This window comes from Chaetodon trifascialis, chromosome 15 (assembly GCF_039877785.1).
Source record: "Chaetodon trifascialis isolate fChaTrf1 chromosome 15, fChaTrf1.hap1, whole genome shotgun sequence".
NCBI classification, from domain to species: Eukaryota; Metazoa; Chordata; class Actinopteri; order Chaetodontiformes; family Chaetodontidae; genus Chaetodon; species Chaetodon trifascialis.
The window spans coordinates 13,387,901-13,412,909 of record NC_092070.1 but is presented as its reverse complement, the minus strand read 5'-3'; the positions used below and the strand labels follow the sequence as shown (position 1 = coordinate 13,412,909).

Below are 25,009 nucleotides of genomic sequence, written 5' to 3'. Positions count from 1 at the left end.
TCTACACATACTGTAGCAACTCAGAGAAGTTTTGCACATGACACTCCACTTAACAGTTCTCCATGGGTCTCTTCAACCATTGAGTGTCTTAGTTCAAAATTTCGCTGTTTCTGTTCTGTAAAATATGCAGAAATGTCATTTAACACACATGCAGAGTGCCACCGGTAAACCCACCTCCATCACTCTGTCCCTACAGCCGTGCCTGCTGATTGCTTTCATTTCTTGCTGACAGCTAACAGTAGAAGCACACTAGCTGCATTCATTCTCTCCCCTCTCCCTCTCCTCTCCATCCACTGACTCCCCTCCACCTCACCTCGGCTTTCATTACTTGGTCACATGTCGGCTCTCTTGAAAAGTAGGGCTGATAAACGTGGTCTTTGTGTCCATATCAGTATACATCTGCCTGTACACAAACACTCTCTTCCTCTGCAGGCTTAGCTTTGTGTGTCCCTGCTCAACTTGACCCATGCAGCATTATTCTGCTGGAAAGGCAAGCAGCAGCAACCACTGCTGTGTTTTAATGCTTGAGTTCAGATTTCATATCAATATTAATCTTAATCTTAATTAATTAATCTTAATGAAGATAAACATTATCCTGATTGAGGGTTTTTAGTTAACATATGGAATAGGGAAATGACTTTTTTAAGCATACAGTTTTCTCCAATTATGTGCAATTTGTTATCTGACAGTAGTGCACTCAGCAGCTCTGGCCTTCTCCGACTTGTTTAGTTTGACTCTAAACTAATCAATCAATCAAAGAATTAGCTTGTTGTCCTATAATGTGTTGGCCATAGCCGCTCCCTTTTTCATTTGACTAACACCCCCTAGTTAAAGCCTATAAAGTAACAATCAAGGTTTTATATACCCGTAGGTATTGTACTTGCTAAGCACAACAGGGGCCGACACCAGCTAAAAACATCTTAATGTAAACAGACCTTGTCAAGTGAAAGAACAGTGCAGCTAAAGTGCTAATAACTTGTCTAGTGGAGAGTGCATGCAGGCTAGACTTGATGTGCTCTTTAAGTCTGCTGATGATGCTGTAAAAGAGCCTTGGGAATCCCCTCGAAGAGGACTGGGACGTCTTGTGATGTGATTAAACATCAGCTCTCTGTTAACCACAAATGTTCAGCGCTCACTCTTTCCTTTTTCTATCTCGTCTCTCTCGCTCTGTGCCCCTGCTACTCTCTCTCTGGCTCTCTCTGCCATGCTCGTCATTCTCTGATGCACATGTGTTCACCTCCTACACCTCTGCTATACCTACACCTCAGCGCACACAAACCCTCATTGGCCCCAGGGCAGTGAAGATTAGTCAGGCTGCACATACCTTATGTACCTATGTTTGTCGATTTTCCCATTATTATATCCTATATCCATCCCAATGTTGTCATTTGCTTGGCTGACAATTCATATCCCAGGGCCCTTTCATGTAGAGGAGGCGTGAGAGAGCATGCTATTTTAAGACTGGCATGCTGGAGAAAGCCCTTGACCTGGTTTATCCTTTAGAGGAGGAGGAGAAAGGGGATACTCGCGGGCAAACATGACGACCAGATGTCTTAGATGTGCGCTTTTTCAAAAGACACGTTTTGTCCCTCTGTTAGTCTTTTCCCTTGAGATAATGTTGAGATAATAACATAGCATTAACAGCAAAGCAGCAGCAAAAAAAAGCATCTATATGAAACAGAATTTCTTGCATATATTTCTGTACAGTCCCTGTCATTAAGCAGCTGTTGTTGGTTCCAGGAAGAATACAATTTAGCCAACATCCAACAATCTGTCTGTGTCACTTCAGCATATTTCCAGCAGTGGCAGAAAGAAAAAACCGTCAAGTGTCATGTGTGTGCTGAGCCTACAGAACTCTGCTGGTTCAGTGTACGGCTGATGGCTGCTACTCTGCTTTGTCATATTGCGTCACACTAGCCTGGCAAACAGGACATGCAGGTCACTTTTGCAATGCTGCCCTGACCCTACCTCACTCTCAGACCCTTAAATATTAGAAACATAAAAATCAGCTGGTTCAGTTGAGTATTTTAGACACACTAGTACTATACAATAACTTTCTTATTTGCCAGTGCCCCGCTGGAATAATACTTTATAAGACAAATGCTGTCTTGCAAAGATGTTTGATATAAGTGGTTGCACAACCTATAATCATTATTTGATCATTCAATACTTTTATTAAGTGCCTAAGATTAAAAAGTTGACCAACAGTAATAAAAACAGACTATAATCAGTTTACTATTATATGTGACAAAGAAAGGCATTAAATTGGCACATCTGAGAAGTTAGAACCATAGAAGGTAAAAAAAATTGTCATGTGCCATTGAGACATAATAATAAGAATCATCTCTGATCGTGTCGTGCCTGATGCAGTTTTTGAGGAAAACTGCATCCATGCTCCATCCATGCTCCTTGTACAGTTTATGTTTAGTGCATCAAACCAAAAACAATTGGGATTGTGATCATTAAACACAGAGGTAGCACGTTCCTGGGAGCTGTATGTTCATGTGTGTATGTCTGTCCAAAAGCTTGTTCATCTGGCTGGCAGCATGCATTGTCAGGTCTGTACCATCCCATCTCTCTGCCCTCAGGGACTTCATTAAGCCAGGATCAGTCCAGCTGAGGCCCGCACAGCCCTCCTAGATTACTTCCTCTTTCAATCTCTGAACATCCATCCCTGTCTTTCATTTTCTGTCCAGTCTGTCTTTCTATTCTCATGCCTCAGAATCCCTCTTTTATATGACCCTTGTACCCCCCCCCCCCCAAACACCTTACTACACCTGCATTTTGGACATACATGTCCACTTGTTATGAATAAGTGGACATGTATAAAATGTACGAGGCTGAAGGAAAGCGTGAAAAGGAAGAATTGCCTGCTGAGCATTCAGGAAGTAGTGTGTTTGTGTTTTTTCTGTTTGCCTGCATGTATGCATCCATACAGTAGATGCAGTGTCTGCACTGTGCGCACAGTATGTTAACACACAAAGGAGCCAGTGGCCATGCAGTAGCACAGCATGACCTCACCGCATGTTAGGTCCTCACAGTGGAGAGGCATAGTGGGCTGAACCTTAGCCATAAAAGGACTCTTGTTCTCTACCAAACATTGACTTATTGTGTTGTTGCGTGGGCACCGGGATCATTTGTAAACAATACTAGCCTTGATCCAGGGGACTGCTGTCCTTTTCTTTTTTTCTTTCTCTCTCTTGCCGAGCTCCCAGTCCCTGCTATCCTCCTCCCTCCATGCCTTCTATTAAATCTCATGCATGTCTTCCTCTGTTGTCTCTGTATGCAACCTCTTTGCCCCTTGTAGCTCCTGTGGCATGTTTTGGATCAGATCCGAGGCCCCTTATCATGAACTGTGACTAGATCCATGTGAGTCTGCTTATTTTATGCCCTTGCCTTGTTCTCAGAAAGGCCCACAGTGAAGTGGCAGTTTTCTGTCCAAAGCTTGGTGGTGGTGGTGGTGGTGGTGGTGGTGGTGGTGCTGCTGCTGCTGCTGCTGCTGCTTCTAATAATCATAGCATTCCCACCTAGCAACCATGGGCTAGATCCACACTACTCCAGCATTTAAAAACCCCTAAAATCAATGCTGTTGAAAATGCTGTTGACCCTGTTTAGTTGAAAACTCCAGGTGTTTTAGTCTGGATGGGCAGAAATGGAGACTTTTGGAAACAATAAACACCCACATTTGTTTACTGATTGGGTCTTATCAGTCACGGCGTGTCGTTCTTCAGGAAGAAAATAAGTGACATCAGCTTGACTACCAATGGTTAATTCAACATGGATAATGGATTACAGGTGTTGCTGAAACCATACCTGATGAAGGAATACCCCAGTGGTGGAGTTACCCCATGGCAGCAATATTATGGCTATCATTTTTCAAGTGTTTGAAGGCACAGTTTGCAACTTGGAGGAGGGTGATCAACATAAACATGGAGTACCTTCCTTTTGTTATCTGTACTTCTTTTGTTCTGCGCAACTATTGTGAAGTTCACAAAGACACTGTAAACAACCAAAGCATAACTGCTCTCCAGTACAACAGGAACTTCCAGCCACCCAGCAGAGCCACTAATAACATAATAGACAACAACAAAACCAGGGGGAAATGAGTGAGATGTGTGTTTACCAAATAGATTGAGACAGAAATAGACATTTGTCAACATGCATGTTCTGATGATATGCCTGCTCATACATAACCACATGCATGTGTGAGAAGATTGTTATGCCAGCACCAGGGGTGCAGCAGGCCTTTGTGGGGTTTCTCTTGGTCTCTCTTGCCCGCCACTGCTATTCAAGCGGCTTTCCATTGTGGGTAGCAGTGCTAATTGCAGATGGAGTGGTCTTGGCTAAATATTTAGTGACAGTTTTGAAAGGTTGAAAGATGTGAGGGTGGGGGGAGGTTAGAGGAGTCCCCCTTTTGTTTTGTGTTACCTCATGCCTCGTGAGTGCATAATGAAAGTCTCCAGGCTTTATCGTTCAGCTGTTAACCAAGCCCCCCATTTCTTCAGTGCTCCCATCCCCTCCCCCAACCAGCCTTCTTTCAGTGCTTTTCCAGAGAGGGAGAATATCCTCCGTCAGGATAGGAATAGAGCACGATATAAATAAAGCCAGAGGGAGGCAATAGATAGAAGAGAAGAGACCCAGCCAAAGCAGTGTTGGTGGGAGGGACCGAGCATGAGGGGTGAGGAAGGAAGGGAGGGGGAGTTGTCTCATGCCGCGCAAGAGCTGTGCAACTTCTTGGCAGCATTTCAGAAACGAGCCTCAGAAGCTTGGCGAGCCGAGCAGACATATTGAGACAAGGATGGTCGCTGCGTCGCACAAAACCTAGCTCTTTACAGGATGGTTGGGAGGCACGTCTCCACAGGTATTTCGCTACTGTGTTTCACATCTCCCCTTCTTCCCTCTTGGTCTCCCTGTTTTTTCTCTCCTCTGTGCCTCTTCTGTGTTGTTTTGGTGGATTGTATTTACACACTGTGTGGAAGAGCACTTTTGAACATTAAAGCTGCAGCGACAGTGCATTGTGGGCATGCAGTATTGAGTTCTTATGTTTTGCGTTATTGCAAGTGAGACATCCGTGCTATTAAAGCAGCGATGTTCGAGATACAGATGGTAGCTCAGAGCTTTTTTGGCTGTAGTTCAGGACTGAGAAAATGGCGGTCCTGCACTTCTCAGTAGAGTGACGCTACAGAACGACAGCGCTGTGTGTGTCAGAAACACAGTGCCCTCTTTTTTCCCTCCTGCTCTCTCACTGCCTCCTCTCTCTCCCCTAGCAAGCATTGAAGTAAGCTTGAAAACAAGGGGTGGTACACAAATGCTGTCACTTCCCTCATGTAGTTGTGACACTGTTTTTTTGGACACAAACTAAGCATGCATGTGAAGGCACATGTAAACAACAAGCCACTGCAGCAGCAGGGACAGCAGAAATGAGGCAATGAGGTGGGAGCAGGCTCATCAGTGCAGCAATCATGATCTGCAACTGGGCTTCGTTTGTGCCAACACAATCCATATGCACACTGGTACTCCAGGGAGCTTGCTCAACTCACTCCACAGGGATCTATGAGAAATAAGTCAAAGCATTACTTTGTGTTGTCAGTGCATTTCTGCGGGCATATTGAGGCTGATGTGTTGGTGAGGAGACAGCCGCCTTGAGTGAGTGTAGAGTTTTGTTGCTTCATGTCAAGCAGAGGTCATAACTGCAGTCGTTAGGAGGTCAAAAGTTAAGGATGACCCAGCTGTATGGCCCCTGTCATTGATTACTACCTCGAATGTGGTTCCAAAATGTCAGGGTCCTTTCTGGGATGACCTGTTATTAAGATACAGTACTTGGCTTCTCATTTCATACAGGACAATAGCATGCATTATTTAATGACTGACACAAGAAGATTCTGCATCTGGTACATATTCCCACTTGGTTCATTTTTAACCCTATTTACTCAAGATAGCCTCTAAATTTGTTGCTTTATTAGTGTCAGTAGTATTGTATACAGTCACAGTCAATTTTGATTTTTGGTCTTAAAATGTGATTTAAATTAGAAATTACTAGTCTTTTCAGCACAAGTAGTTTGGCTACAAGCTCCTTCACATTTTGAACAGTATCTGCAATAATGACTATAAAATAGCTTCAGGGACGTCTGAGTTGCTCCAGTTTCAGCACAGTTGGTTTTGAGAGCAAAGATGATTGTGAATATTATCTTGTCATAGTTACATCATGGAGAGCATTAGTCCTGTCTTGAGTCATTGAATATTTGGAAACATATGTATGAAAACTGTGTGACCTGTGAAAATATATAGTGTTCAAATGGAGTGCAGAAATATTGCATTTATTTTCTAATTAAAGGTCCCTCTGCTATCATATTAGTCATTCTCCTCTCAGTGTTTGCATTTTCGGTGTAGGTGGTATTTTCATTAATAAAGCATATTGTGAAGTCTATGTACACATAAGTAGACACCTTACATGTTGCCATGGTATTTCAACCTTAATAAGCATATGTGGGTGTGATGACGTTCTATCTTATACCTCTCTTCGCTCATGCTCATGCTCTTGCTCATGCTCATGTCCTGTTGTTTTTCTTTCCTCCCATACAGAACTGCCCCCACAGAGTGGCCAGGGAGCCCAGTATGATAATCCCCTCTGGGGACACCTGCCAGCCAACAGGAGTGCCACAAGTGCTGCATCTTCCACCAATTTCAGTGGCTGGGATCAACTGATCATTGACCAGAAGGACACAGAGGCTTGGCCCTCTATTACCCTCAGCCAGAGCCAGGCCCCTCCAGGAGGATGCCCTTTGGACACTGACCCTGGTCACCTGACCAGCAGCGGCAGCAGCAGCAGCAGCAGCAGCAGCAGCAGCAGCAGTAGTACTAGTAGTAGTTGTAGTGCAGTGAGTATGGCCACAGGGGCCAACAGCCAGACAGGCCACTTCCCTGCCAACCACCTTAGCAGCAAGGCCAACAGTGGGCCCAGCCCTGCCAATCATACTGGAACCAGCATGCTCTCTAGCCAGGTTGCATCCAGTCGCAGCTGGGGCTCTGGGCCTGGACCTTCCCACTGCCCCCCTCAGTCCTCAGTGGGGAGTGAAGGGAAGAGTGACAGCCCAGTGGCAGGAGGAGGCAGCAGGGGCTGGGGCTCTTCTTCATCATCCTCCGCCACCAACTTTAACTTGAACCTAAACCCTAATGCCAACCCTTCTGCCTGGCCCATGTTGGGGCATGATGGAGGTGGCACAGGGGCAGGCAGCTCAGGGGGAGCCAACACCATTTCACCTCCACAACCTACACCCAACCTCTGTAATCCACCTGGCCCCTCTCCAGCCCAGACCAGCACCTGTACCGGAGCCAACACTAACAGCAACTCCTCGGGGATTGGCAGCGCCTGGGGTAGCATAATGGCCTCTGATACTTCAGAGCCACACCCCTCCCCGTCCACGAATGTGTCTTTCAGTTCAGAACCTCAGAACCTTAAAACTGATGGACCAAATCACACTAATAAGCAGGAACCCCCCAGCCCCATCCGCAACTTGCCTGGCTGGGGTAGTGCACCTGTAGGCTTGGGTTCCATGGGGCAGCCTCCACCAGGGGGCCCACAGGTCAATGGAGAAGATGGCACCTCAGTATGGGGTAACAGTAGCGACTCAAAGGCACCTTCATCTAAGGAGGCACCTGGTTGGGACTCTGCCTGGGGCCATGGAGGAGGTGGAGCAGGAAACTCTGGAGGCTGGGGTGACCAGTCTGGTGGAGGATGGGGGAAGCAGCACACTGAAGAGGCCCAGGGAAGCTGGGATGCCCCCAGCTCTCCCCCCCAGGATCCACAAGCTAGTCCTTGGAGCAGAGCTGTGAGCACAGCTGGTGCCAGTGAGGGGAGCAGTGACAGCATGGAAGGACATCCCCGGCACAGAGACCACTCATCCAGAGATAATCCAGCTCCTCTGCTGCCTGCCCAGGATCTAGACCCCAGGGTGTTGTGTAACACTGGCTGGGGACAGACCCCTGTTCGCCAGCACACCTCCTGGGACATGGACGATACTAAACGCAAGAATGATGTAGGCACTGAATCATGGGGATCTGGCCAAACCACTCCAAGCGATACCCAGGGGCCCTCCAACACTAGCATGGGCCCCTCTCAAAGGACTGAACCTGGGAGCAAAAATGATGTGCCTGGTTCTCAGGGAGCTTCAGGTTGGGGTGGAAGTATAGCTGCTACCAACCAGCCTAGCTCTGGCTGGGGAGAGCCACCCAACAACATTAAGCCCCCAAGTGGCCCTGGTGGCTGGGGGACCCCTTCAACAGGAGGCTCCACCACTAATATACCCAAGAATGGGAATCAGTCCTGGGGAGAGGAGAAGACAGCTGGGTGGGATGACTCTCACGTCAAGGCAACATCCCAGAGCTGGGGAGAACAACCCAAAGCATCCCACAGCTGGGGCAATAGTGGAGGGAGCAATAATGCAGGGGACTGGAGGGAACCAGAGGAGAGCAAAAAGAGTCCCACCAACCCTGGGTGGGAGGGAGAAGCAGCAGGCTGGAAGGAAAAACCACGAGGCTGGGGAATGCCTTCTTCAGGACCTGGGATATCTGGAGCTGGAGGAAATACGGGCTGGGGAGAGCCCGTTTGTCAGCGTCCTAGTGGCCCTCCCCAAGGTTGGGGGGCAAAGCCTCAGGATGGGCCCAGTGGTAGTAGTGGAGGAGGAAGCATGGGCTCTTGGGGTGGCTCAGGCTCAGTGAAGCAAAGTGGAGGCTGGGGTGGCAGTAAGCAGGAGTCCTCAGCTGAGCCTACAGGCTGGGAAGAGCCCTCCCCACCTTCAATCCGACGTAAGATGGAGATCGATGATGGGACCTCAGCTTGGGGTGACCCTGGTACCTACAACAAGACAGTCAACCTGTGGGACAGAAACAATCCTGGAATGTCCCAGGCTAAAGTTACCACTGGAGGCAATAACCCCCCAGGCCCCAACAACAACCACCCCCTCTCTCACAATCACCCTTATCATGGCCCGTCTGCACCTTTACAGAACCACACCCAAAGCTCCCAAAACCCAGGACCTAGCAGTGGACCCATGGATCCTATTGTCCAACACCAGTCTGGGCCAGCTCACAACAGGGGCCCCCTGATAGCTCAAGGTAAGACAACATAATCCTCTGATTTTGCAGTGTGTATATATAGTCTACACCTCTTGTGTTTAGTCAAATTGGGGTGATTCAGTTGCTTATAGTCTACAGATAAATTGTCTTGTCAATATTAGAAATTAAAAAGTGTTTGACTTCACCGTGACTTTGACTTATTCAAAATGCTACTTAAAATAAAGTAGATTTCTTTTTTTTCCTCTGCTCAAAGTTAAGGTGTCAAACATTAAAGTTGGTTGTTGGTTCGTTAGCACAGTGCGCTGCTAAGCTCCAATCTGTTGATCCACTTAAAGGTAAAATCTTGACCTAGTTTGCCCTCTTTGGATTTACATCTTATCAACTATCCAAATGTGTTAAGCGGCACCAGCCCTGTCCCTCTATGAGGCACCTCACACCAGACAAGTCTGTATGGGTAACCCTGGCAACCTCTCATGGGTACCCAAAGGAAGCACGAGAATGCTGTTTACAAAGTCTCTCGTGAAAATAGCGAATCACCACAAACTGTTTGAGACTGATCGGAAGTGTGTGATTACATGGGAGCCACCATCTGTCAGTTGTTGAAGGAAGGAGGTGGAGCAAGCCTCTTGGAGCTTAGAGGGGTCAGACGCCCCCTGCTGTCCCTCACTTGACCCTGCATGCTGACTCCACCTTGGATTCATTTGCTTCCCAATAAAACCTGAATGCGGTCTGTATTGCTGGCATAATGGCCATTGAGTATATAGTGGATCAAACAAAAAGGGTTTACTTCTCAGTACTGTTTATAACTAAGGGCAGAAAGTTTGGGCAAAAGTTTGTTTTAACACACTATGCCATTTTTAAATCAGTGTAGCACATCATCCAGTCATAATACTAAAAGGTTGAATGTTAACTATAATTTTGGAGCAGCCTTTAGGATTTGACCTCTGCCTGGAGAGAGAGCTAAGCTGAGCCTGGCACTGCCACAGGCCCAGAGACAGCACTGTGTCTCTCGTGCCAAGAGGGGCCAGGCTGTGCCAAATCTTAAATGGGCATCTTCTCCCTCTGTCAACCATTCTGCTCAGCCAAGCCCAGGTTCCTGCCATGTGTGGCACTTCACACTCCAAAACAGAAGGATAAACACGGTGATGGAGTTTACCAGAGGTTCAGTTAGATTTAAGACTCAGTTTATATCGACAAGAAACAAACAAAAAAAGAATGCAAGCAGTATGTTTATGTAGGTTTATCAGTTAATACACAGCACTTTCAGACATACAATTATTAATGTTATTAAAATAATAATTAAAATCTGTTTTTGAACGTGTTGAATATGCTTCACTGAAAGACAAACTTGCTTGTCAGACTTTTGAGTCAGGCATACAGCAGGCACATCTAAACTTTTAAGTAAACAATTAAGTTTTTAACATAATTGTTAAAGGTTTTTAGAATATATCCTTCTGCGTTCTAAAAGGTTTTTTATCATTACCATTATTATTATTATTTTTATTTTGTATTTTTAATTGGGGAAAAAAAAAGTTCTTTCTCATGCCGCACACAAAGGGAGGCACACCTGTATTAATGAGAAGGTCCACCAACAACACCACAAATTACACTTGTATAACCACAATTAAAAAAATATTTTGGCTCTGTCACTATTTAGTAAATTAAAGTAGTAAATAAATTAGATCAGTGAAGTCATTACCAAACAAAGTACATTTTATGTGTCTGCAATCTCCTGGCGCTCGGCAGTCCATCAAGACATCATCACTTTCATACCAGTGACTGTAGAAAGACAAAGTAATTGCCAGTTGGGCAGCATTTTATTTTATGCCTTTATTGGATTAGCCTACTTCCCACATGTGTTTATGTTTATGAATATAACATGTTCTATTCATTAAAGAAAGTTGATTTAATTAAAAAACATAGTAACTCATTTAATCCGATGAATCACTTTCACCAAAATTGAGGATTTTGTTAAAAGATTTATTATTTATTTTTTGACAACAGACATTCAAAGCTTCATTTGAACACCTAGAAGCTTCAAATGTAAATAATAATAATAATAATAATAATAATAATAATAATACATTGGTATAGCTCAACTTATTTTAGTTTCTCGTATTTGGGCAGTGAATGATTATTATTGACAGGCTCATGTCCTTGTGTGTCCTCCAGGTTGGGGAGAAATACCCAGCTCCCACACAAAATCAGAGAGCTCTTGGGGGGAACCTGCGCCCTCTCCGGTCAGCGTGGACAATGGGACATCTGCCTGGGGCAAGCCTACTGGGAGTTGTGGAGGCTGGGGAGATGGCAACCCAGATAGCTATGGCAGGGGAAACTCGGCGATGACATCTGCATCTTGCAAACCTGGTAAATAATTTAACCCTCTTTGGTTTTATGAATTATTATGAATGAAGTGTTTAAGTCTTTGAGGAATAATGACACCACATGTGTGCTGCACTGCTGAAAAAAGTTCAGTAATACTCTTCAGGGACGTCAATATGGACGAAGGAAGCAGGAGCAGTGGAAATTTTACCCAGAAATCCACACTGACACCTAGTGGCCATCTGTTATTAGTGTTCAGATTACTTTTATGTAATGATGTTGTGTTTGAGTTTCATTTTCAGTTTATGTAACCAATTGTTTATTTTCCAAGGCTTGGATTTTGCTGCTTTTATTTTTATCAAAGAGTTGTCTTAAACTTTATATACATGTTTTAAAAACTGAAAGTTTATTAGCAAGAGGACAACAGGCTGGATGCTTAACTTTAACCTGAACCAGCTGGATCGGGTCACATCTTCCAAAAGAATACATACATCCATTCATATAGCTGAGGTTATGTCTTTATTTTTAGGTTTCATAACATATGGAGGTGAAGAACAATATATGCATAAAATATATAATGAAAATATATGTGTGTGATATCATATACTCTCTATTTTAGTAGCTTTATTGTATTGAAGACCAACATCCTAAAGTTAACACATAAGGCATGTGTCCTTAACACTGCTTGGTTTACATCCTCTCTTGCGATGTGTTCGCCAGCCCCTAAACCTATGCAAGACGGATGGGGAGGTGGAGGTGAAGAGCTCAACTTGTCGGGGGGTCAGTGGGATGCTGAGGAGGGAGACATGTGGAACAGCGCTGCCTCCCAGGAGAGCAACTCCTCTTGTAACTCTTGGGGCAATGCATCTAAAAAGGTCCCACCGAAGGTGTGAAGCTATTTTGATATTACAGCTTTATTGTGAAATATTCTTTAGTTAGTGCGGTAATAATACTTTTCGTTCATCATCTCTCCCAGGGAAAGGTCCCAGGGAAGCAAGAAGATGCCTGGATCATGAATCGTCTCATCAAACAGCTGACAGACATGGGCTTCCCTGTGAGTTGAAGTCACTAGAAACTTCTACGCTGCTGTTAGTCAATTCTTGGAGAGAACACTGTGATTTTATTAAAGCATTTATTTACCTTTTGATCAGTGATTGTTACTACAACATATTTTTAAGAATTCACACTAATTATGATTGGTCATTTAATGCACAACATATGTGTGAGACCACTAACCCAAATCAACATAATTATCAGGCTAAACTGTGTTATTTGTGTTACTTAGTCATGAGAAGCAAAGTTTTCCTCCATTTTAGCATTGATTTGTTTCTGAATTACTGATGCTTTCTGGTTTATTCTCCAGAGGGATCCAGCAGAGGAGGCTCTGAAGAGCAACAACATGAACCTGGATCAGGCCATGAGTGCCCTGCTGGAGAAGAAGACAGAGCTGGACAAGCGGGGGATGGGGATAACTGGCCACGACTACAACAACGGGCTCATCAACAAGCCCATGAGCTGCCCTCGGCCTCCGCTTCTTTCCAAAGACCCCTCAGCAGAACCTCGCTTGCCCTTCATGGATAAGGTGATTCATTCATTTGTATTAAAAAAAAGTATTTTACATGAACTAGTTTTTAATTTTAATGATGGTTAACTGGTGTGTTTGAATTGTATACCTGACTAAATGTGTTCAAATCAATGTCTAAACCTTTATTTCACCCCCTCTGCCTCAGCATGTTATGAAGGGCAAAGTTGTTTTGGACATCATATATTTTGATGCAACTTGACATAAAACATTTAAGACATTTGAAACCCATGAGTGGAGATAATTGATTTCAAGACTTTTTAAAGACTTGCTGGCATTCTGTGGCCTTGTCAAGCTCATGGTGGTAGAAATAGCCTGCGTGTTTGAGCCTGGTTCTGCCCAAGGTTTCTGCCTGTTAAAAGGAAGTTTTTCCTCGCTGCTGTCGCCAAGTGCTTGCTCATGAAGGAATTGTTGGGTCTCTGTTCATAAAAGAGCTCGGTCTGTACCAGCTCTATATGGAGAGTGTCCTGAGACAACTTTTGTTGTGATTTGGCGCTATACAAATTGAATTGAATTGAATTGAATTGAATTGAATTGAATTGAATTGAATTGAATTGAATTGAATTGAATTGAATTGAATTGAATTGAATTGAATTGTTTGACTGAAGCGGGGGTTGACTGACTCTCTCTTGATCCTTACTTTGTCTAGCAGATGCAGAGTGGAATGTTTGGCGGTGGTGGAGCAGCACAAGCCCGGGCCATGCAGCAGCCGCAGCCGCCTCCTCAGCCACCAGTGCCGCCTCTCAGTTCCTCTCAGCCTAGTCTACGTGCTCAAGTGCCTCAGTTTCTCTCCCCTCAGGTACACACAAACACAATTGCAGTTTCAGTTCTCACTTACTATGCAAAGTACCCAAAGCGTTTTAATGTATGTATATATGAATATTTTACATTCACATTACACTCTAAAAAATTGTCTCCACTATGAGTTTCTCATTTATTATGTATCCCTTCAGGCCTCTTTGAACTTATATAAATATCAATAAAGGGGCAGACTGTATTTACTATTCAGACCTTTCATGTGCCCTCATGTTCACATAGACAGTGTATGCACAGAAAATAAACACATGCTGTGTTTTACATGTAAACAGCTTATCTGTTGCCCACAGGTTCAAGCACAGCTCTTACAGTTTGCAGCAAAAAACATTGGTCTGAATCCTGCACTTTTAACCTCACCAATAAACCCTCAACATATGACCCTTCTGAATCAACTTTACCAGCTGCAACTGGTAGGTCTCATTTCTGCCTTCTCTTTCACTTTAAACCCACAAAAAATAGAGGCAGTAGGAGTATTTTTAAATTAAAAAAAAAAAAAGTTTTAGTAGTGTTGTATTATAACTGGGTTTCCAGACACTGTAACATCTTTTGACATTGAAACGATGTCTTGGACCTGATTCATAGGCATACCAGCGTTTACAAATTCAGCAGCAGATGTTGCAGGCGCAGCGCAATGTTTCTGGCCCCATTCGACAACAAGAGCAGCAAGTAAGTTTACCCTCTTACCTTCATTTTTCTTTTCTTCCCTGCTCAGTTACTCACTCTGGTCACTGAAAATCCTAAATTTACTTACATTATCATGTCACATAAAATAATGTCAGCTATTTTACGCTGACTGAAGTGAAACTATTGTATGAAGACTAAGTTTATTTCAGTTGTTATACCTTACACCTGCACACTAGAGATCTTATAGATATATATTAATATATCTCCATTGTGATGTCATCCCAGGTTGCACGTACAATCAATAACATGCAGCAGCAGATCCAACAGCACCAGCGTCAGCTGGCCCAGGCTCTGCTGATGAAGCAGCAGCAACAGCAGCCGCCCCCTTCCCACTCGGGCCTGCATCCTGGTGGGGCCAAATCCAGCCTGGATTCATTTCCAGGTCACCCCCAGGCTCCAGGCCTCCCTGACCTGCAGACCAAAGAGCCGCAGTCATCTCCCAACACCTACAGCCCCTACTCTCTCTGTAAGTGGCATGAACCTCTCTTATAATGGAAAATAGTCAAACCTTGTGGGCTTGTGTAGTAACATCTCTCTGTCCTCTCAGCTGGACTGAATCCAAACATGAATGTAAACTGCATGGAGGTGGGAAGTCTGTCTATGAAGGAACCCCCCCAGCCTCAGTCGCGCCTGTCACAGTGGACGCATCCCCACTCCATCGAAAGCCTCTCTGGAAACTCCTCTCCTCTTGAGCCCAACCTGGGCAAGCATGGTGAGAGAAGAAAGGGAATCCGGGGTAATGGAAAATCCCCACTACAGAGCACATTGTTTCATATCTGAAAGTATGTTTGTATTACAAAGTTTGTATTTATGACGACTTATCATTTTCCTTTACAAACAACAATAACAAGGTATTCCTCCCTTACAGTAATCCTCGTTTCCAATTTTCACATTAAGCCCCGTTTTCACCTTTTACACCGTATTACCTGTTACAGCCTGCAAGATGCAGATTTGGGAAGTGGGTCAGCCAGGAAGTTTCTACCTATTGTGTGACCAACACCATACCATATTCAAGAAAGATGTTAAAAATGTTAAAAACAGAATGATTTAAATATAATCATACCACTACATGAAAAGTACGGTTGGAAAAGAAAATCCAAAACATTTCCCACATTTCACTGACCTCAACTATTCTTTTAATTGAACTTTTCTCAGGTGCCAACCTGGGTCCCCCTGGTAAACCCCATCAGCTGGAGGATTCTTACAGTCCCTACAACCTGATGTCCAGCTCAGAGTCACCTACCAGTCCCCTGGTCCCCCCAGACAGCTGGGGGCAGGGCAAGAGCAGCAGTGACAAGATGGCCAATGGGACCAATATCAACTGGCCACCAGGTTAGAGCATGAAGCACTCAGTGTTCATGGTTTGTTTTTCGGGGGGCAAGAAATATTGGGTACATGGGGCCATTATTGCTCCTCTGTAACACTTAAAACGTAGAATCCATCCAGTTCAATGTCAGCAACCAAAACTTGATGTAAATTTAATACTGGTAAGAAAAAACGTTTTTAAAATTTCATTTTTGATTTTCAGAGTTCTGCCCTGGTGTGCCCTGGAAGGGCCTCCAGAATATCGACCCGGAGACTGACCCCAACGTGACCCCCGGCAGTGTCCCCAGCGGGCCCACCATCAACACCAACATCCAAGATGTCAACCGCTACCTGCTGCGGGACAGGAGTGGAGGTGAGAGATGGGTCAAAGAGTTTTCAAGTAAGGGCTAAAAAGGTGTCCTAGTAAAGATGCCTAGTAAGAAGTTTTTGTGTTGTGGTCGTGGCCTGCCAGTCACAGTATAGCAAAACACAGTGAATCCAAGTCGAATTTGTAAAAAATTTGTAAAACAAGCTATGTCCTCATGTATTGTAAACCCACTAAACTTGTCTGAGAGTACCACGCAGCTGCTGCCACCAGAAAGCCCGCTTCTTGTTCTTTTGTTCTTTATTTTCCTACTTTTAACTGCCTCTATAATCATTGTCATTTACCAATTTATCCTCTTTTAAATGAGCTTACTATCATCATTTGCTGTGCATTTTCCTTTACTCCATTTTCTCTCTCTGCTATTTTTTTCCTTATTTGTTTGTGTCTTGTCTATTTCTGTTGATGGCATCGGCTTAGGCTCTTCTCCCACTTCATCTCAGAACGAGGCTCTGCCTCCCTCCTCTGATTGGCCAGTCAGTGCCTACACTAGCTCGTTCAGTCTGTCGTCCCCGGAGACGGACGATGCAGGTACATGGTTTATCCATAACGTCCTTTCCCCACTTTGCAGTAGCTGAATCACTGCAAATCAACATTATCCTCTCCCTCCTGTTACTGTAACAAACAGAGCCCCAACCACTCCCTGGAGAGCCACGTCTCCTGTTCATTCATTCATACGTAATCAGGAGCACTGACGCTCCTGATTACATACAACCCTTGTTTGAGCTCTCTCCCTCTTAACTTTGTCTCTCATGCAGTGCATTTTTCCTCTGTGGTGTTAGTGTATCTAGTGTATCTTTTTCCTCCTTGTGTGTGGCATGGGAAGTGTTGTCCCTTGGGCAAATATGAGAGAACTGTTTCGTCTGATCATTTTGCTCTGCGGGACTCCCTCCTGTGGGAGCAGCTGTTGTTCAGTCACTTGGTTCTTCAGACCAACCTTTCCCTCACTTTTTTCCATCCAGGTAAACTGTCAGAGATGAAATCTACTTGGTCTCCAGGCCCCATTTCTCACAGCCAAGCCTCTCTATCCCACGAGCTGTGGAAGGTCCCCCAGGGGCCCCGGAGCAGCAACACGGCCCCTTCCCGCCCCCCACCTGGCCTCACCAACACCAAGCCTTCCTCGACCTGGGGTGCCAATTCCCTGGGGCTGGCCCAAGGCTGGAGCAGCTCTTACACCACAGGTAGTCCTCAAGTGAAATATTTACCATTAAATGGTGTAGAGTTAATTAAGCGATCTAAATTGGCTCCATCATTAGCCAAAGCTGTAACTTTAGAACTTTTTCATATGTATTTTTACAAACATTTTGAATGTAAATAAAGAAGATAAAAGTAGTCAAGCAGATAAAGCCAGCTTCCATTTACATTTTTGTCCAAATCCCTGGTGAACTTATTTAATAATTATCTCTTATTAGGAAAATAATTTTAAAAAATACATTGTATTTAATGTGTGTTCTGAAATCACTTACAATACTATTTCTTGAGAAAATACAGTTTATTTTAGTGGTGAAAGAATAGGCTTTTAGGATTTTTTGCAGACTATTTTTGCAAGCATATTACATAAAAGCTAATGTTTTTGTCCTTTATATAAAAATATTGGACATAAAAATAAAAAAGAACTGAAGTAGGTGAGACATACAGTACTGCATAGCTATGACACAAAGTTCAAGACATTTCTTACGCTGTCATGAAATGTGAGTTGTCTAAAGGTCAGATTATGGAGGCAGTGCATTGATGTATATGGCTGTGAAGTTTGCAGTGTCAGCACCCTCAAGGAGCAAGCAGCGCCTTGATGCAGTGTATAACCACATGCCAGTTTTGAAGTACAGAGTAGGCAGGATTGTCAGCAACTGAAGAAAATCTTGTGGTTGAACAGATGTTAACTGACAATGGGTGTTTCTTTTCTTACAGTACAAATCAACACCACCCATTCAGTTTAAGTAACTGTTTTGGTTTCAGATGAGCTTGGTAAGCATAAACTTCATGCTAACAAATGTCTGTGTGTCTGTTATACACAGCAGGTACCACGTGGAGTACAGACAGCTCCACCAGGACCAGCAGCTGGCTGGTTCTGAGGAACCTCACTCCGCAGGTAACAGTTTACAATCAGCTGCTTTCCATTAGTGTTTAAGCATTTAAGCCTCACAGAGAATGAGCTGTGTCTCTCCACTAATGGCCCTGTGTGGGCGTGTTCGTGTCCCAGATTGACGGTTCGACTCTGCGTACACTGTGCATGCAGCACGGCCCCCTCATCACATTCCACCTCAACCTGACACAGGGCAACGCTGTGGTGCGCTACAGCTCCAAGGATGAAGCTGCCAAGGCTCAGAAGTCCCTGCACATGTACGTGTTGTAATGAACTGCTTCAAGGTGTTTGGCTTAGCTGATTTTTAAGAAGTTTTAACCAATGCTCACCTGTGTTTTACCTCTCATCTCCGTCCAGGTGCGTGCTAGGGAACACCACCATCCTGGCGGAGTTTGCTGGGGAAGAGGAAGTCAACCGCTTCTTTGCACAGGGCCAGCTGCTTGGCGGAACAACCAGCTGGCAGGCCACTCCAGGCACCAATCAGACAAGGATGGGTGGGGCCGGATCTGGAGCCTCCCATCCCATAGGTCACTCACCCCACTGGAACAACAACAACGGCAGCAGCAGCAGCAGCAGTAGCAGTGGCCTGGGAACAGGAGGGTCAAAGACGGGTGGAGAGTTGCTGTGGGGTGGCGTGCAGCAGTATTCCAGCCTGTGGGGACCCCCAAGTGGAGAAGAGGGACGGGTCATGGGGAGTCCCACCCCAATCAATACGCTGCTGCCTGGGGACCTGCTGAGTGGGGAGTCCATGTAGGACGAAGAGCCCAGGCTTGACAGACACCAACAGGAGCAAAAACCTTGCAAATCATTGTGGAGATAATCAGTGTGGGTGTTAACGGTGAAAAGGAGAGACTGGAGGAGGACGAGGCTCCATCCTCGCTGCTCACCCTCGCCATCCTCCTCTACTCCTTTTTGGTTTTTAATGACATTTCAGTCACAGTTCTTTTGTGAATCTCAGTGAGAGATTTTGGTGTCACAGTGTTCAGCTCTTACTTTTGGAGACACAGGAAGGAGTCTTTCATTCAACAAAGAAAGAGAACTTTTCACAGAAATGAACTTTTGAGAACTCGCCGTGTGAAACATGTACTTCAGTCAAACTGACACAATGACGAGCTGCCATCTTTAAACTTGCATAATCCCTCTCCGCCTTTTGAGGCAATCATACTGCACCTCAGAAATCCATTAAAAGGCATCATTCCCAAAGTAAAAACCCTTCAATCAGAGTGGTTGTCGAACTTTCAGCTGGTCCAGACTCAACATTTGTTTCTCTCAGCACTAATATTAGCCTTAACCTCTTTTCCTGCCCTGCTATCCTCACTCACTGTACTTGGTGAAGAAGCATACGGACACTTGCACACCCTTATTTCTGAGCCAGTGAAACCTGAGTGGAGAGTACATGCTGCTGAGGCTTATCATAAGCAACCACAGCTCACAACTTCAGTGCATTTTGCAAGCAGATTTAGTTCCCCACATGACGCTCAAAGGGAATGATGCAACTCTGTTCGCCGTGTTCAAGCCATTTATTTTTGTAGTGGTTTTGGGTTTTTTTATTTTTCTTCTTTAAACCATTGCAAACAAAGCTAAGAACTGATATTATTCAAATGTGTCTGTCAATCCTACCTGGTGGGGGGAGATTTTTGGGGTTGTCGCATGTACAGTTATAGACGTGATGGATGACAAAATGAACCACTGCTATTACTAAGGAACTGTAAAGACAAATACTTCAATGCACCTCAACTCATCTGCGAGGGAACTCGCAGTTTGGTCTCAGTCTTGGACCCTCTCACTGATGTTGTGGAAAACCTCAAGTCGTAAATGTTTCCCACCAGTGCGTAGTCAATGACCCACCCCCCCCTTTGTGCTCCACCTGCAAAAACACCATTTCAAGTGACGTGCAATATAAGCCACAGACTCTACCGTCCAAGCACCGTACCATGGCCTCTCACAGAAAGAGAGGAGACTATAAGGAATGATTGAACTGCAAAAGCTCTATCTGCCCTGCACCCCCTTCCTCCACCCTAAAACTGCCACTACTACCCTTTCATGCCCCCCCCCCCCAAGAGTGTGTGAGCTCAGGAGAGTAGCAAGCTGGTCTTCAACCACCTTCTGTCCATGATACAAGGACGTACACACAAAGCACTTCTTCAGCCAGCCTACTCTCCACATTTATGCCAGTGACTAGTTTTGGGGGAAAAGGAGGGACAGGTGTGTGTTTCTGTATGTTAGTTTGTGTGTGGGCGTGTGTGCGTGTGTGTGCTTGGGGAGAAGGCATCAAACCAAAATGAGAGGAGCCTGTTTTCCTTTTTACCCCCAGAAGACCAGAAGACCTTTTTTTTCTTTTTGCCCAAATTTGCATTGGTAGAAAGGTATGAAGCAAAGATTTGTGAATAGGTGGTCTATCATAGCACTTAGCAAGAGCATTGCAGCTCATTATACCCTTAATGCCAACGAATAGAAGAAAGGAGAAGCAACACTGGCAAATAAAAACTGAAAAAACAAGGACAAAAAAGCAATCTGCTTAGTGGCTTCTCTATATACTTATTTTTTAACTTAACATGGATGTGAAGATTTTTTTTTTTTCCCAATCCTTCTTCCCTCAAGTCGGTGGGACCAGGAAGGATGTCAAACATGGTAGCAAAGTGAAGGGAAATACAAAGAAAGAACTCAACTGATCATGGGTGCAGCAGGGAAAGACCCCAAAGCACTCATCCTCACCGTCTTTATCAAAGTAAATATCACTGTTACATTGCATACTTTGAAATCTTTAGCCTTCGTGTCTGGAAACGCTCAACGTGTTTATGTTCTACTGGGTCCAGCAGGGAGGATCGGCATCTTCGTTGTTTTCTTTTTTGTTTGTTTTGTTGTTGTTGTCTTCTTTCTGTTGGAGGCCCTGCCAACCTGTGTGATAGTGTGGCCACTGAGTGCCTGCCTGCTGCAGAGCTCTATACTCTGCAGCAGCCCTCACCCCACCCTTCCGCTTGCTCGCTGCCTCCCTGCGGATCCCTACGGACTTGCTTCCCTCCTCTTCCTCCCCCTGGCCTCCAGGCCAAGAGCAGCTCTTTCAGAACTGGCCCACCTGTATTAAATTTACTACTACTGCTGCGCCAGAGTCTGTCCTCAGCAACCTCCAACTCCACTCTCTCTCTGTCTCTCTCCTGCAAGGATCACTTTAGCCAGAGATGGAGGTGTTTGATGTGGGTTTTTTGTTTGTTTGTTTGTTTTTCTTGGTTTCATGGAATTGCCAGTGTGCATTTTTATTTTATTGTTGTCATGAAGTTTGCTGATATTGTTGCTGTTATCATTGATGATATAGATAATGATTGTTTTCTGATGATGATTTCACGGCTTTTTGATATTGGTCTTTATGCAGTGTTCAGCTTCTCTCCTGCCCCTCCCACTGCCTCCGAGGCAGAAGCAGTGTGTAGTTTAGAGGTACGCCTCAGCTGTGCAGCAAGGCCATATGAAGCACTGCAGATCTCAGTAAAAAAAAATGGCTGTTCGGGGAGTTCCTTGTGTGGGGTTGTTGGAGTCAGACGAGGTTTGAAGAGTCAAATCAAGTGGGAAGGGTTGTGTAGTCAGAGGTTCTCCAGGATACTGAGCCAACTTCCTCTGTCCATCCTGGGGAACCCACCTCCACTCTGTGTTTGTCTCATAACACACACATTCATTAGTGTTGATGGGCCTCACTCACACTGGTGCTTTATGTTTAACTCTGGGAGCACTCAGTTACACTTAGAACCACCTCAACTGATAACAGCCTTCCATTTCTATGCAAAGACAAGGAGGTTCGTTCACAGCCATCTAGAAAATCACAGCCATCTCCCACATCTGCCAATTTTCACTTATCTCTCGACCTTTACTACCAGGCAGCTTCCCTTGAAAACCCCCTGGATCAAATGAAAGGGACACTGAAAGAGCCTCTCTTCAAGGGTTTAGTCTCCCACTGTGTGGACAGAGCTACTAGATGACACTAAATGACCTGCTGGAGGCATTAGTGGTTGGCAAACAGTCACATCTTCAGTCTTGTGCCAACTGATCTACAAATATCTCCTTCCACCTTGCCATATCCTAATTTATCTTTAAGGTGATGAGACTTAAGTTTCTTTTATTGCTGCCGGGGCGTACACCACAAGCTCCAGCTGTAGGAGGCTTGAGGAGTAGAAGGGCAGGACAGATGAATGGTGCTGGTCTTTTGCCAGCAGGGGACTGGAAATCTAGTGGAAAACCAGGCTGCAGGAGGAGGGGTGGGCAGGGGTGGGGGTATGGCCTGTATGTGTCTGTGCACTGTTTATGAGTCACATCGGGTACATCTCTTTAAAAACCAAAAACATCTTTTTCTTTATCATCAAGGTTTTCGCAAAAACTAGAAACTACAAAAAAAAAAGGTCTGTTTCAGCTGTGCACTCCGAGGCTGAGATGCCTGTGTTCTGTTTCTCAGCAAGCTGCCGCCTTCTCGCCCCGTCTGGGCTCGTTCTCTGGGCCACAGGTGGGGAAGCTGTATCCCGGTGGTTCACTTTGGACCTCCAACCTGAAGGTTGTGCCAGCCAATATATAACAGGTCATTTCTGCACATCTGGCTTTGGGGTCAGGGTCCAAGCAGGGACCCAGTGTATCAGCAGAAATAGGGACACACCTCAAGTTTGGTACCAAGTCTTAAAACTTTTGGGATTTGCCCTCTTCCAGAGTCACTTTAGACTCGCATCATTCAACAAAACAATCACTATTGCCTGTGTTGTCTGTTTGTGTGTTTGTTCCTGATAACCTGCATTTACTCCACACTGGACTTGAATCAAGGAACTGGCGTTGAAGCGGGGAGTCGAACAGAGTGGGAGGATGGATGACTGGGACGAGGTCGAGTCTCAGATGTGCCCTGGATTTCTTGGCGCAGCACCAGCACTAAGAGCCTCGGCCCCTCCCACACCCCTCACCTGCACTCTTATCTACCTGTCTAGTGTTGGAAATCAGATGCTCTCCCTTTTTTTTTAAAAGTCACACAGACTCAAAGGCAACTGGAGCTTGAGCAAAATATGCTTCTCAATCATGGATCAGACAAGGGTGTGGGGCAGGGGCCCCAAAAAGAGTTGAATTAGCAAATCTCTCTTTAAAAAGAAAAAAAAAAAAAAAAAAAGCAAAGGCCTGGGTTGAATATGCACATGCTAGTTCATATACAGTACACAACCAAGACTACATAATGAGTGTATATGTGTATATGGCTAGATCCTTCTGTTTTCCACTTAGCCTAAGCCCCCTCCCCTCCCTGCCCTGCCTTCAGCCCGTACCCTGTGTATCCTCCTCAACATTATATTTCCCAGAAGACAAGATCATAAACATATCAGAGTAATACAAAATAATGAAAACAAATACTTGAATCAAAAGAAGCGCCAATAATGTAATGTGAACACTTTTTGTAGTGGTTTTTTTGTCTCATTCATACACTTCAGAGATTTTTGATAGCATCGGTTCAGAGTGAATTAAATTTGAAATACGAGTATTGTTGAGAACAAAGATCGATATAAAGGCAAATTTACATCTGTTGTATTTGAGTGTTTGCACAAGGCTGCTTGTACTGTATGTTGTATGAATGACTGTTTGGTGTGTGAGGTGAAAATATGTGTGAGAGCTTGTGATTACAGCGGAGGATTTTCCGCCTTGTGACTCTTTTTCAATTCAGTATACTTTTGTTGTTGATTTGTTTTGTTTGTTTTTTTTCTTTTTGCTTGTCAAAAATATATTCTGATGTTAATTGTTACTAGCCTCTAGCGTTGCACTGAGTGTCGGCCTCACCCCTCATCCAGCTAAACGAACAACATGATACAAGTACTGAGGGGAGACGGGGACAGTTCATGTGTAAATGTTTACTCAAGGACTAAAATAAGTGTGTTTTTAAAATGTAATGTTTATCTACCTTAGTGGCTTTCATTGTGGAATAATCCAAGAAAGTATGGATCATAATTGAGTATTGCACCATTTTTCAGACTGTAAACCTAAAAAAACCCCAAGAAAACTGAAAAAAAAATCACATATGTGTAAAAATAAAAAAAAAATGCAGCAAAAAAAAAAAGTATTTTGCAGACCTGTGGCCATAGATTGGGGTAGAAGGACTTCAGCTCTCCCGAATCTGAGCAACGGAGAGAGTGAAGGACGAGACATCAGACTGAGCCTTGGCTTCTAGGGCTCACTTCAGAGGTGCCTACCTTTTTGGTTTGTTAGCTTTCGTTCTGTTTTCACTTATGTTCAATTCGCTCATGTTGTCATTTTGTTTTTCCTGCAAGGCCACTGACAGTTTACAAACACTTTGTTTTTTTTCTGGAGTTCAGAAAAAATCAGCAACACAAAAGAATTAAACCATGGGAATGTCGGAAAAAGAAAAAAGGACAAATGCTTCCATTTTTAAAAAAAAGTGCAACACTTCACAGAATGAAGATTTATTGTGCTACTTTCAGAACTCTGGGATTGAACAGTGTTGTCTTGTTCTGTTTAACCTTCTTTGCTCTGTGTTAATGTTGATTTCATGGACTATCTGAAGCCTGTATGTTTTATGTTGATTATATATATTTTTCTTTTGTATAAAAAAAAGAAAAGAAAAAAAGACATAATTGCTCACTATCTTGCACACACACGAAAAAGTGGATCTTGTCTCAGGAAGGCCAGGGTTCCAGAGTACCAACTCCACGCCATTTTAATGTACATTTTTATGATGAGTTAAAAAAAGAGAAAAAAAGAAAAAAAAAGGATGATTTAAAAGAAACAATTCTAAGCA

General features: G+C 44.4%; 1 protein-coding gene across 6 annotated transcripts in view; it reads left to right on the top strand.

Moving 5' to 3' along the window:
• The window catches only part of tnrc6c1 (trinucleotide repeat containing adaptor 6C1), a 45,592-nt gene extending 21,282 nt beyond the window's left edge, over positions 1-24,310 (top strand). For 2 of the 6 annotated variants that reach the window (XM_070982132.1, XM_070982136.1), the window contains 17 exons: positions 6,583-9,114; positions 11,248-11,442; positions 12,118-12,284; positions 12,374-12,451; positions 12,761-12,979; positions 13,629-13,778; positions 14,086-14,205; positions 14,378-14,461; positions 14,705-14,945; positions 15,027-15,191; positions 15,635-15,811; positions 16,008-16,184; positions 16,587-16,697; positions 17,129-17,347; positions 18,182-18,255; positions 18,367-18,506; positions 18,607-24,310. In XM_070982132.1, coding sequence (XP_070838233.1) covers positions 6,583-9,114; positions 11,248-11,442; positions 12,118-12,284; positions 12,374-12,451; positions 12,761-12,979; positions 13,629-13,778; positions 14,086-14,205; positions 14,378-14,461; positions 14,705-14,945; positions 15,027-15,191; positions 15,635-15,811; positions 16,008-16,184; positions 16,587-16,697; positions 17,129-17,347; positions 18,182-18,255; positions 18,367-18,506; positions 18,607-19,003 — 5,246 coding nt within the window. In that variant the 3' untranslated portion in view covers positions 19,004-24,310. Of the gene's footprint in view, positions 1-4,740; positions 4,862-6,582; positions 9,115-11,247; positions 11,443-12,117; positions 12,285-12,373; positions 12,452-12,760; positions 12,980-13,628; positions 13,779-14,085; positions 14,206-14,377; positions 14,462-14,704; positions 14,946-15,026; positions 15,192-15,634; positions 15,812-16,007; positions 16,185-16,586; positions 16,698-17,128; positions 17,348-18,181; positions 18,256-18,366; positions 18,507-18,606 lie in introns of those variants that run through there. The other 4 variants (XM_070982133.1, XM_070982134.1, XM_070982137.1 and 1 more) reach the window with 4 other exon arrangements.
• Positions 24,311-25,009: the final 699 nt, after the last annotated feature.